Here is a 13,988-nt window from a genome sequence, read left to right on the forward strand (position 1 = left end):
GGACCAGTTTCCCAAAGACACACAATCCTCCTGTGGTCTGTAAAGCTAACTGGGGCCCAATTCCTACCACTAGCTATAAAAAGGCATCATAAAAGGGTTTTTAGGGAAGAAAGAAAGGGGACAGCAGAGTGTGGCGGATGGAAAGAAGGAAAAGGCTCTGAAAAGGGATGAAGAAGAAGAAGAAGATCGGAAGACTGAAGACCAGATCTTTGTGTAACATAGGGAGCTTTCCAAGCCCTATTGTGCTGTGTTTTTACATAACTTTTATTCTTCCTATTTTCCATTGTAATTGAGACACGGAAGTGTAAAACTTCTCTTTAGGTTTGTGATTAGCTCAAAGTAGTGATTGTTTGATATGTTGTCATTTTTGTAAGGATCTTTTGTGCTTAAAGTTAGATTTTTTTTTTAGTTGGCTTTTGATTAAAGTAACGTAGCTTGTGAGTGTGAAAGCCTTGCTTGCTTTATCTTAGAGATCAAGGTTAACTGAAAGGTTAGTCAAGATCTTGGAACCTCTTAAGTCACCCTGAATTTACTGAAAGGTAATTCTTGAGGGTTCATCATTTAATCATTGATCTTATTAGGGTTTTGAAAGGATTCATCTACCACGAAAGTAGGAGATGGCCTAATCAAGATCAACTTATTATCTCTTGAAAGAGAGTGACAAGTAGTTGAGGATTATTACCCTTCAAATAATCTACCCAAACTAAGTTTAGATCCAAACACATCATTCATAGCTCTTTGTGGTGAGTTCCCAAACCTAAATCATCCAAATCTGAATCCTAGTCCACACCCCTGCATCTCTGTATTCCTAATATGTGTACTTTCTACTACTTTGTTGTTTTTATTCTCCCATCTTTTAATTGCCTAGATAGCCTATGTTGTAATAGATTAGTAACCGCACTTGGTCCTTGTGGGATCGATAACTTATTTACTACTTGGTAAAACCGTGCACTTGCGGTTGTGCAATACCCGTCGTTACCCAGACTGCACTCGTTTTCCTCTTGCCCGGTATGCACATTCGATTTCTTCCACTTACTCTCCTGATTTCTAGGCCTTCTTTGCTAGTATTCACTCTCATTCTGAGCCGCAGTCTTATCATGAGGTTGTGAGGCATCGCCAGTGGTAACAGGCTATGATAGAGGAACTCAATACTCTTCAGCGTATGCATACATGAAAGGTTGTTCTGATTCCTTCGGATGTTACTCCTATCAACTATTAGTGGATCTACTGGGTTAAGACCCAGGCTAATGGAAGCATTGAGCGTCATAAGGCGTGCCTTGTTGCTTGTGGTTTCACTCAAGAGTATTACATTGACTATAAGGAGACATTTGCTCCTGTGCCCAAGTTGACAACTATTCGTCTTCTCTTTGCTATTGTAGCCGTTTGTGACTGGACACTTCATCAATTAGATGTGACCAATGCTTTTTTGCATGGGGATCTTTCTAAGGATGTTTACATGACCCCTCCTCTTGGTTTCTCTCATCCTCCTCAGTATGTCTGTCATTTTCGTCGGGCTATTTATGGGCTCAAATAGGCTCCTCGCGCTTGATTTAAGCGCTTTCGCACTGTAATTCTTGCTCTTAGTTTTACTGAGAGCTCTCATGATTACGCCCTGTTTACTCGCCTGACTTCTCATGGTCATACTATTCTTCTTCTTTACATTAACGATATGGTTATTTCTAGTGATGATCCTGATATTATTCTTTCTCTGAAACAATGACTAAACACCGAGTTTTAGATGAAAGATCTTGGTCCTCTTCGTTACTTCTTGAGTCTCAAGGTTGCTTATTCTTGTCGTGGCTACTTGGTGTCTCAGCATAAGAATATTTTTGATATTCTTCATTGAGCCTATCTCACAGACTTTCGTACTGTCTCTACTCCTATTAAGCTTCATTACCGACTTTCATCTTCCGATGGTGAGCTATTAATTGATCCCACTTGTTATCGCACACTTGTCGGTACTCTTATTTATTTGACCATCACTCGGCCCAATACTACATATATTGTTCATGTTCTTAGCCAGTTTGTCAGTGCTCCCCGCTCCACTCATTATGCTGCACTCCTATGGGTTCTTCGTTATTTACCTCTGCCATGTCATTTCTTGAGCTTCGCGCCTATTCTGATATTGATTGGGTAGGTGATGCTACTGATCGATGATCCACTATTGGTTTTTTATTGGGCACAAAGAATCTTGAAGTCGCTCTTCACTTTGTTTGTCATCATTACCTTGCTGGCAGTATTCTTCTTCCGTATGTTGCCTCTACACAGTAGCTTGCTGATGTTTTCACTAAGGCATATACTATCTCTCGATTTCAGTTCCTAGTTGGCAAACTCGATTTATGACCCACCGTGAGTTTGAGAGAGCATGTTAGAGTTATATGTTAGAGTTATAGGGTATACGTATATAGTATGCATATATACTTTGTCCATTTCCTGTTCATACATACAAACATATGTACACTTGTATCTATTTATTGGGCTTTTACCCTAATGAACAACATACTTCTCTCATATTATCTATCATGTTGGATGCCCATCTAATAGTCATATCCTTTTATAACTTGATGCCCACTAGCGGGTAGCACCATTTTACTTTTATATATGTGTGTGTGTGTGTATGGCTTTCTCTAGGGTTTGTGATCATCATCTTCTTTTCCTGAATAGCTGCATCCTCGTTGAAAAAAAAATACTAGCCTCCATTCCTCATTCTTCTCATCTTCTTCTTCAATCATTCTTGGCTTTCTTGGGTGACACTTGAGCTTACCTTTGCCAAGCGCACTAAACCAAAGGGGTGTCTTTGCTCAGTTACCATACTCTAACACACGGATTAATGCCGACATACCTTGCATGAAGGGTCAAATTCAATGTTAGGGTAGTTCATTGCATGCCTAATCAAGGCTTGACATTTCTTTCCATTTTAATTGTTTTCATTCCATTAATCACTAGTCTGCATGCTTTAATTGGATTTATTTTGCCAACAATCTAACACCAAATTCTAGTTTCAATTCTAAAGCATGCTTGCTTGCTTGAAGTTGTTTAATTCCTAAGATTATTGTAGTGAAATGATTATCTTGATTTAATTGCTCACTTGACAATTTTGCTGTAATAGTTATACTAGACCAAATCATTATCTTAAATATTACTTGTCTAAACCTTGTCACAGCATCAATGGTGATACTAGTCTATTAGCAGTCTATGGACCTTCAAATAGAAGCTTCAACATCATCTCCTGGGGCTCACATTTAATAAGGTAGAAGCCATTGGGTAGATAAACAATATGGAAGTCATCACACTCTCCCACTTATTCCTGAGTGCGACCTTGACATGTTCTGACAGAAGGGTCTTCCTAAGGAACTTTCCATCTAGAGTCTTAACTAGCTCAACCACAGAAATCGCAATCTACTCTAAAAAAATCTGTCACTAATTAGGCTTACAAATTCTCCAGTGTCTTCCTAATCAAGCAAGGAAGGGTTCAATCGAGATGAAGTTGCTCACACCATAGCGCAAAAGGTCTTCCCCAGCAACACTATCCCATTGTCCAATATCTCTTTTCTGATTGTAGAGATGTTGACACTAGTCCACTCAAGAAAGATTTTTGCTGTTGATTCTCACTTGCCATTATAAGCTGAGGCTACGAGAATGATCAAAATTTCCCCGGAAAATAAGCTAGCTTAGGTGTTTGTTAACTAAACTTGGATTTCCTCAATCTATTCCGACTTTTTTCCATGCAGATAATACAAGTGCTATTCAAATTACTACTAATAAAGTCTACTATGAACACACCCAGCAAATTGAAGTGGATCGCCATTATATTCGAGAAACTGTAAATACTTGCATCATTTCTCTTCCACATGTTTCCACAGACTTGCATATTACCAATGTGTTTACTAAGTCTCTTACTCGACAGCATCACTGATTTCTTATTGGTAAATTTGGGTTTGTTGATCCACCAGCATCAATTTGAGAGGGGATGTTGTCAGACATTGCAAATATTAACTATATACAACCTATTCATTTTGTATCTTTCCATAATTAAATTGTATAACTATAAGCAGAGAGAAATCAGCCTTAGATCACTGAAAATCGACATGTAATTACTGTATATGCATCTATTTATTCAATCAAATCAGAATAGAAAGTGGAGAGCCATTCAGTCATGCAAAAGATATCAAAAATAACTTTAGAAGAGTGTAACTACTGCCATAAGAAGGGGCATTGAAAGAACTATTGTCCAAAGATAGTTTGTTTACTTCTTTTCGATTGAGATAACACTATACAAGATAATCTTCAAATGATTCAATGCTTATCTTGCTTTTGATCTGACAAATTGTCAATATCTCTTTTACTAATTCACAAATTATCTGCTTTCCAATTCCGTTGTTAATAATTAGTGTTATGTTGAGCTGTTAATGAAACTGAATAGTCACTTAATAATAATAATGATGATGATAGTAACTGTTATATATATATATGTATATATACATGTACGTATGTATGTAGGCAGTGGGGTATATTCATATCTTTAGCTTCTATATGAAGGCCTATGTTCTCACTTGATTGGATTAATGAATAAAGATTAATTCTTTCACTTCTCCTATCTTCCATATCATGGTATCCGAGCTAGGTTAGAATATTTTTTTCCGGCCAACTTCTCCGGCCATTCTCCGACTATCCTCTACGGTCAAGTTCTCCGGCCATCTTCCTCGGCACTCTTTCTCTACATCATCCCTTCCTTCATCATCAACTCAAAAAGCCTGAATCTTCCCATCTTCATCAACCTCACCACCTTCATTACCACACTCAACCATCCACCGACCATCAACCGGCCACCATCACCAATCGGACAACATCCCCACCATCAACCGACCTCCATCACCATCTTCATCAACCTCACCACCTTCATTACCATACTCAACCATCCACCGACCATCAACCGGCCACCATCAACCGACCATCACCATCATCCTCACCACCTTCACCATTATCACCCGCCGATCATCACCACCACCTCCACCATCAACGCCTTTCTTCATGGGGACCTGAACGAGGAGGTTTACATGACTCCTCCTCCTGGCCTTCAAGTGCCTCCAGGCTCTGTTTGTCATCTTCGCAGGGCTCTCTATGGTCTCAAACAGGCTCCACGTGCCTGGTTTGAGAGGTTCAGCACAGTAGTTGAGGCTGCTGGATTTACTCCGAGTATACATGATCCGGCTGTCTTCATTCATTCTTCACCTCGTGGCCGGACCATTCTCCTTCTATATGTGGATGATATGATTCTTACTGGTGATGATTCTGCTCACATAACTTTTGTGAAGCAGAAACTGTGAGACTTTCTTGATGACTGATCTTGGTACGCTTCGTTATTTTCTGGGTATCGAGATCACCTCTCATCCTGATGGCTATCGACTATCTCAGCAGCGTTACACTCTCGATCTTCTCGATCGCTCTGGCTTGACAGATACTCGTACTGCTGCTACCCCGATGGAGTTACATTTGCAGCTTCGTGCTTCCGATGGGGTTTCATTATCAGATCCTTCTCGCTATCGGCATCTTGTTGGTAGCTTGGTATATCTTGCTGTTTCACGTCCTGACATTTCTCATGCTGTGCATATTCTTAGTCAGTTCGTTGCGGCCCCCACTTCTGTCCATTATGGGCATCTTCTCCGGGTGCTGCGCTATCTTCGTGGCATTGTCTCCCGTGGTCTATTCTACTCACACCAGTCCACTCTTCAGTTACAGGCCTATTCTAATGCTACTTGGGCCAGCTCTCCTGATGATCGGGTCTCTGTCACTGGTTTTTGTATCTTTCTTGGGTCTTCACTTGTTGTTTGGAAGACTAAGAAACAGCAGACTGTTGCCAAGTCTAGTGCTGAGGCTGAGGTTCGTGCTTTAGCTTCTACCGTACAGGAGGTACTTTGGATTCGTTCGATTCTGCAGGATTTTGGTGTACCGATCCATTCGCCCATTCCCATTCACTGCGATAGTACAGGCGCTCTTCAGATTGCTGCCGATCCAGTCAAGCATGAGCTGACCAAACATATTGGTGTCGATGCCCACTTCACTCGCTGTCATGTCCGTGCTCACACTGTGTCACTTCATTATCTTCCTACTGAGGTCCAGGTCGCTGATTTTTTCACTAAGGCACAGACACGTGATCAGCATCAGTTCATGTTATCCAAACTCAAGACGTATGATCCGCCTTGAGTTTGAGGGGGGGTGTTATATATATATATGTATATATACATGTACGTATGTACGTAAGCGGTGGGGTATATTCATATCTTTGGCTTCTATATGAAGGCCTATGTTCTCACTTGATTGGATTAATGAATAAAGATTAATTCTTTCACTTCTCCTATCTTCCATATCAGTAATAACAATAGCATTTAATGAATATTGACTAACCTTTAATTTACTAGTTTGTGACAAATTACGTTGTACAATCTAAATTTGAAGTAAGTCATTTTATCACAAAAACTTTGCAGGCAGCAGAAAATGGTGAGGCTAATACTCCTAGAGCAGAAAGCAGAACTTTCCATTGCATACATGGTATAATCTCAAAAGAAAAGCATCAAAAGGAAAATAATGCATCAAACATGTGACACCTAAACAATGTCTCAACAAAAGTATGTTAAAGAGAGGTCCTTAATTAAAGAAATGTGAGAAGCAAGAACAAAGCAGTTCAATTGTTCGGTAGCTAAAAGTAACAATGCTTAAACTAAAGTAAGCAGTCACCGAAAATAAGCAATGCAAGTTAGTTGTAGGCGGCAATAACAGCATGGCATGGTTAATAGTAATAAGCAAGGGCAAGTAATAATCAACAAATGCAGCTTTGCAATCAGATGCACTATCCTCATAGATGGCTAACCTCGGGATTTTGTCGAAGATCTTCTGCATCTATTACCGGCGGTGGATTCCCGAGTTCACATTGTTCACAATATATGGAGACGAGTTCTGCCCAACCCAGTTCAAGGAATGATGGTGGCATAACTTTGTTTAATGATGTCTGACAGTGACAAGATGAACAAGAAACATCTCCAATGAGTTGAAAACAAAATGTGTGGAAAAGTGTACTAAAACATGTAAATTACCAAGATATAAAGAGGGTTGCGGATCAACATGAAATGCTTTCCTTTCTTCATCAAATCCTTTGTCAAATTTGGAAGCCGTTGTGCCGCCATACTCTGTTGGTGTTAAAAAAGTAAAGGAAGAAGACAGAAAATATGGCATGATAAACTGTACCAAAATCAAACTTTGTCAAAGTAGCATGCAACAAAATAGGCAAAATAAGGAAAAAAGACATGGTCCACTTTTTGTATATTAGTAATGCAGTCAAGGTTGTCTTCAGTAGTAGCCTTTTAGAAGAGCTTTGCAATACCTTCATCTCAAACAATTTTTAGTCATTCATTAAAATCTTTATGGAACACATCTCAATTACCATATTTGAATTAAAAAAAAAAAAGGCTTGCACATATTCTCACAAAGAAAAAATGTAATGTGGTAAACCCCTAATACCAAAATAATAAGCAAATTCATTGTTGATTCTGAGAAGTCTTCCTCTATTGGTGGAGAAATTCTCAATGTCTTCTAGTGCCAATGCCATAAGCCTTGGAATTAAATGCAATACTAGAAAAGTTGTTGTTACTTCATTTAGGTATGGAATTGGCATTATCATCAACAATGATGATTCCAAGATACTAACAATTTCCATTTTAATTTGACCACCTTTCATACAATCTCATTCAAAATTTGTATGGCAGTGCAATTGCCATTTGCTTGAAATATTTCCATTCAATGAATCATGTATCATCTGAATCATAAAGCCTGAATGCAAAAATCAACTTTATCTTCATGTGGAGAATTTGGGTGAATTACATTAAGTGCTAGTACAAAATCTCGAAAATCAATGCTTCTTTTTTTATTGGTATCAACTAAGTCAAACGATGTGTTTACAAAGAAATTATCTCTATTCCTATCCTTAAATAGAGCAAGACAAATCTCCTCCTTGCCTATCAAAGCATTATCAGTCCATAAAAATAGTTAATGCTCTTGAACAGTTCAAAAATTGCCTTAATTTCCCAACAATGTGATTGGTTTGGGAGGTAAGAATGAAAGAATCCTTGTACCCAGAAGATTTCCTTCAAATTTTATATGGGAAATAGCCCTTTTGATTTTTCTTCATAAGAAATAGATTGCAGGAAGTGTTTACTGAATGATTTTTTTTTTTTTTCAATTACAAATAAAGAGACTATGGTCCTTTATATAGAGTTACTACCATGCAATGGATAGACTCCTCCTTAAACTAATGAAATATCTGAAACAAATTCAATCAATGGCACTAATAGGACAAGCACATCAAAAATAAATAAATAAATAATAAGCATACATATAATTCAACTACCAGAAATCAGTGTTTAACATGCCATAGTGAATTGTTATAGGAACCAAATGAAAATTTTATAGGGTTATCAGTAACTGAGGATAAAATTTTACCTTAGAGTACCTATACTTCTTCTTCCCAGGACCATAAATCACCTCTTTGATAATCGTATTACCATCAGACTCCTGATGAACAGAAGAACAAATTCTCTGTATTAGCTTACATAAATGGTCAGCAATCCAATCACAGAAAGGCAGTTGAAACTTGAACTGGAACAACAAGAATGAAACCTAAAAGAACAAATATATAGCTCCATTGATATCAAAATACAATGAGTTGAAGATAATAATTCAGAAAAAAAAAAAACAGACCATGATGAGGTCATAAGCAAAGGATAAATTATATCAAACATCCACAGAATTATTATAGAACAAGGACTAGTTGATTTGAGTTCAACAGTACAGTAGAAAACAAGAGACATGTTTTAACATGCCCAGAACATTTAGATTGAGGGTAAGAAATGTCACCAAGCTAAAAGTCTAAACTTTCATCAAAACAGAACGGATAAAAGCGTTGGTTCGAAGGTAAATTGCATTTAATTTATAGCTGTGTTCTATTTTTGTTCAGAAATAATAAGAAAAAAAGTTGGCACTCATTATGCCTTACCATTTTGGATCAAAGATCACGAGGATAGGGACATTCAACACCAGTAATTTTCAGAAAATTCCCATAAAGAGGTTCATCAAGAACTTCCATGTCATCTCTCTACATGAGACACGAATAGAAAATGACAGACAGATTAGAAAATACACACTAAACAATTAGAAAGATCAAGTTAGACAATCTCTATGCAGATTTATACAAATGAGGCAATGGCATTGAAAATCCTAAAAATACAAAAATGAATGATTTGTTCCACCATCAATAATATGTAATTTCATACATATATTGCTAAAGCATAAGCACAAGAACCACTACATTTGAGAAGGCAACATCTGTTAGAAGATATAATATGATTATGTCAAGCATGCAATAAATTAATATAAACATGAAAACAAAGTTTAGAAATCCAATCTTAGGATTAGGTGTGCTAAGCTCTATCCTAAGACTGATTTTGTTTCCTCCATGCAAGATTCGCCGATGTCAGTCTGGTTGATAAGGTACAACTAATCCGAGGATCAGAATTTCTTAGACTAGTGCATCTCAGCAAATACAAGCTCTCAAGTGTCACCCAAGTGGAGAGAAAAAAATGAGTGATTGTGGAAAAAAAAAATGCAAATGACTACTAAGGGTCGTTTGGTTCATAATAATGATATATTACTTTGTAATGAGATTACCATAGTAATAAAGTCTTGATATAACTATGTGTGGTTAAGAACTCATACTATTGGTAATCCTTTGCTACGGCATTTGGTTGGTCACAGTAATCAACTTAATAAAGTGCCAAAATTTCCCTGAAACTAAAAACAGTATTAATCCAAATCACACACACTTTGTAGAATGAAAGGCAGATTTGTCCAAAAAAAAAACAGTTATCAAATTACCACCCACCTGATAATCCAAGATAGACACTTGTGGCCCAACACATTCCCAAAAGCTAATTCAAGGGGTAAAAGGAGATAGAATATCTAAGCAAGTGAACTTTCTCCTCCTTTTTCCAATGTGGGACTATTCTCAACACTAGTAAAAAAAACATTCTTAGGTTTTGATTACATAATAGATACTAGATCTAGCACAACTATAGTATTAGGCCTTGGTCGCCCAATTGTAAGAACATCTTCATTCACATGGAACATATTTTCTCACTTCTCCGCCCTCCAAGATATTGCTAGATCTAGCCCTCCAAAATATTGCTTGTTTGAACATATTATAATTCATCACCTGGCTAGGAGTGCTAAATTTTATCAACTCCGCATATGGTTTCATGATTGGACATTGATTTGAATTGTTGAGGTATACAATTCATTTTCCTTTTATTTTTATGGTGAATTGTGTGTCACTCCTCTATTTAAATTGGTCATGAATATTGAATTGTACTTTTCTCATATTGGCTTTGGCATTGTTCTCACTTCTAATATTTCTGTGAAAACTCCTATGATGCCTATAGACAATCTAGTGTGATTTTTTGTAGTTGTATCAATAGGTCTTGCAGTTAATTCTCATGCATTGTTGTTATTAATAGAGTAAATCATGAATCCTAGCTATTGAGTGAAATCTAAATGGTGAGAAAGCTAAATGAGACCAGGCAATAGTTATAAGATTGAGTTTTGAACCCAAAAGGCCTTTGGCTGATTCTAAATGTAAGTAGCTTTTATGGTTGCAGGTTATGTTTTTCAATTCTTAGAGGCAAAGCAGTCAAATGTTTTGATAATTCTCTTCTAAGTATTTCCATATTCTATATATTCAATTGGATTTCTAAATGTATGGTTTTCTATATAAGCAAAATCATGTAAGCATATTAAATTTTTGTATCATTTATATGTTGTTGGAAATATAGTCCCACATCGGTTATGTGATAGAAATGTAATAGGTTTATATATAGATATAGGAGTTGAGTCACTAACTCTTGAGGCTTTTTAGTGTAAGACACCTAAGCTTATGTAGCACCCATATAGGGCCCACTAGTACAAAATCTAACATATGTGTCTGTAGCTTTAAATATTTTATTATGTATTTGAGAATTTTGAATATGATCTATTAATTTAATTCTATTAATTTAATTTAATTCTATTTATATGTTGTTGGTTTTTGATTTACCCTTGTATTAAAAGAACTTATTTCAAATGATTCTTTTAATTTACTTGAAAATAGATTCTAATTTTGGACTTGGTTTCTTTTGTTACACCTTCAAATACATTTGCTCCTATTTCTTTGCCAATGGAGGTAGGCATTGACCGTACCGACATGTAGGGTTGGACATGGGCTTGATTGTGCCAGGTTTGGTTGGGCTAGACTCAAAAGAGCAGCCTATATATTCAGGTTGGGTTGGGCTAGGCCACAATCGAGCCAAATTATTTTCGCCCAAGCCTAGCCAGGCGCCATTTGAATTTCATTAGGCCCAGGCCCAACCTATCCCAACCCAAAAATAAACAATATTTTATTTTTTACAAAATAATTCAAATAGATAAATAAAATTACTTGTACAACATTAATATTTTGTCACATAATTAAATAAATACAACCAAAGCAAAGTAAAAAAGGACAAAACCAAAGTGAGAAAAAAGACACAAATCCTAACATCCTATACAAAGATATATATTGAAGGACAAAAGCAAAGCTAAAAAGATGTCTACTCCTAATACATCTTATCATCTTATATATATATATATATACACACACATTTATTTTGATATTTAAATATATTATTTATTTAGTTAGTTATTCGGGTTGGGTTGGGTTAGACCGGGCTAAAATTCACATGACCCAAATCCAGCCTAAAATTCAATCGGGACTATGTATTTGAGCTCAGCCCGGCTTGGGCTATTTTCTTAAGCCCAAATCCTATATTTTTTTGAGCTAGGTTCAAGCCAGCCCATGGGTTTCCTGACCCATGGTAGTCCTACCGACATGTATCTGAATAGAAATTAATTTCAATTTCACTACTATGTCGTAAGTACTAAAATAACATCTTTTGATATTCCAACTCGAGAAACTAATAGTTGTGAACAAGTTTGCATCTGACTTATAGCACTGGTAAAACAATAGTCATAACTTATTTTGAATATAAAATGAGTTATATTTATTATATTGGTTTCTATTTTGAAAATATTTGTAAAACACGGATTGATCAAACAAATTATTTTGAGTTGACTTTTTTGTTTAATTATGATTTAACTAATTTCAGCATTTTGGGATATTTTTCTTTTAAAAACTTGCATGGTTAAATTATTTTTACAAGGTCGTTTATTGGGCTTTCAAGCTCATAAAATTGGTGTTATCCCCTTTTTCATATTGCAGAGTGTTCATAGTAGTGTGGTTGATGGAAAAGTTATGCTAGCGTAGCTAGATCTTTTTATGCTTCCTATATCTATTTTCTATAACAAGAGTTGTAGCACCTAGACTTGAAAATATTGTGCACCTCTCCTTGAACTTGTAGTAATTGTATAATGTTTTTGCTAGTATATTTTATTATGCTTCCATTGTATATCACGTTGTTGATCCTACGTGTGTTGCCATCATTGACTGAGTAGAGGCGTGACCTAAAAATGTCTTGAACCCTAAACCTCCCACATGAAAGTCAAATGTCTTATCACTTGGCTATTATGGCGGTAACTTAAGGCTTTTATATCAACAATAATCTTTTGGTTCTTATGCCTAGAAGTTTGAGAAACAGCTCATAATGTGCACTTGGATGACGCATAAGTTGCATTGCTAGCCAAGCTTGGTTACCATGCATCCATCATGTATCCATATATAAAAATAGGGTAACATTATAGAAATGAATGAAAGCTTCGGAACAATAATCTCCACGATTTTGAGTGAAAACCTGTGGTTCTAACCTTCAGTTACTTAGGGAAGATGGCTACATTTTCACTTAAAAAGATTAATAGATTGCATTTTATGGTTACGGTAAATGTTTTGATTAGTTCCATAATCAAATATTTGACTTTAAACACCATTCAACCATATAATGCCGACTCTAAGATCATTTAAAACTATATCATTTAGTTCTCCATATCCAATAAAATGGAATAGTAGTGAGATAAAATCACCCAATGTAGAACATGTTAAGAGTAACTAATAGTATCTCATTGGTTGATCTAGAAAATATGGAATTGAATGTATAACCCTAGGTTTATCATTCTATAATCTTAAGTTTTTGGGTTGAATCACGCCAAAATAATATCTTTGGTTTGTTTGCAACATAGCAATTAGGTAAAATACACAAACACATCAAGAGAGCATGTTAGAGTAACTAATAGTCCTATATTAGTTAGTTTGCAAAATATGGATTTAAATATATAGGCTTGGGTTTCTCATTTTATCAATTAAAGATTTTGGGTTGAATTGGACCCAGATAATATGTTTGGTTTGTACAACACCTTTTACAAATAAGTGCCAAAATTTCTAAATTTTTCACATTTCTTTTGCCTAAAAAGGGAACTAATGAGCATTTATGAGTTATAATAAACATTTCAGTGAGCTCTAAAATAAAAACATTTGACTCCAAACAGCATTCATTCTGACTCCAAACAACATTCATTCCAACAAGAGACCCACTCTAAACCCTAAAAAAAAAAAAAGAATTTTTCGGCACCATACCTAAGAAAAAGAACAATACTAAAACAAAATCAACTTGTTGCACATGGAATCTCTCTCAAGTAGCCATTGTGGGACTAATTCTAGGTTTGTTACATGCCACCCTTGATTGAAGCTCGGCACTCTCTTTAGGCCCTAGTGTGCAGCCAGCCAACCTATTTGAGCAGCCTCTGGACCCCACCCAACTCTTAAAGCATGCTTAGGATGCTAAGCTAGTGTTTTGCACTTGACCCCATCTCTTTGTCTCCTTGTTTCTTTGTTTTGGGTGTTTAGCTGGGATGATGGATTCCCGGAGGAAATTCCAACTCCATCACATCCATGTTTTCCACTTGGCCAAGCCTTTACCCCC

General features: G+C 36.3%; 1 protein-coding gene across 1 annotated transcript in view; it reads right to left on the reverse strand.

Moving 5' to 3' along the window:
• The window catches only part of LOC120273912 (branched-chain-amino-acid aminotransferase-like protein 2), a 36,121-nt gene extending 27,057 nt beyond the window's left edge, over positions 1-9,064 (reverse strand). The window contains exons 1-4 of the mRNA XM_039280658.1: positions 9,047-9,064; positions 8,494-8,565; positions 7,092-7,184; positions 6,869-7,006 (exon numbers count right to left, since the gene is read on the reverse strand). Of these exons, the coding sequence (XP_039136592.1) occupies positions 6,869-7,006; positions 7,092-7,184; positions 8,494-8,565; positions 9,047-9,049 (306 nt within the window). The 5' untranslated portion in view covers positions 9,050-9,064. The remainder of the gene's footprint in view (positions 1-6,868; positions 7,007-7,091; positions 7,185-8,493; positions 8,566-9,046) is intronic.
• Between the last annotated feature and the right edge of the window lie 4,924 nt (positions 9,065-13,988).

Source organism: Dioscorea cayenensis, chromosome 12 (genome assembly GCF_009730915.1).
Source record: "Dioscorea cayenensis subsp. rotundata cultivar TDr96_F1 chromosome 12, TDr96_F1_v2_PseudoChromosome.rev07_lg8_w22 25.fasta, whole genome shotgun sequence".
Taxonomy (NCBI): domain Eukaryota; kingdom Viridiplantae; phylum Streptophyta; class Magnoliopsida; order Dioscoreales; family Dioscoreaceae; genus Dioscorea; species Dioscorea cayenensis.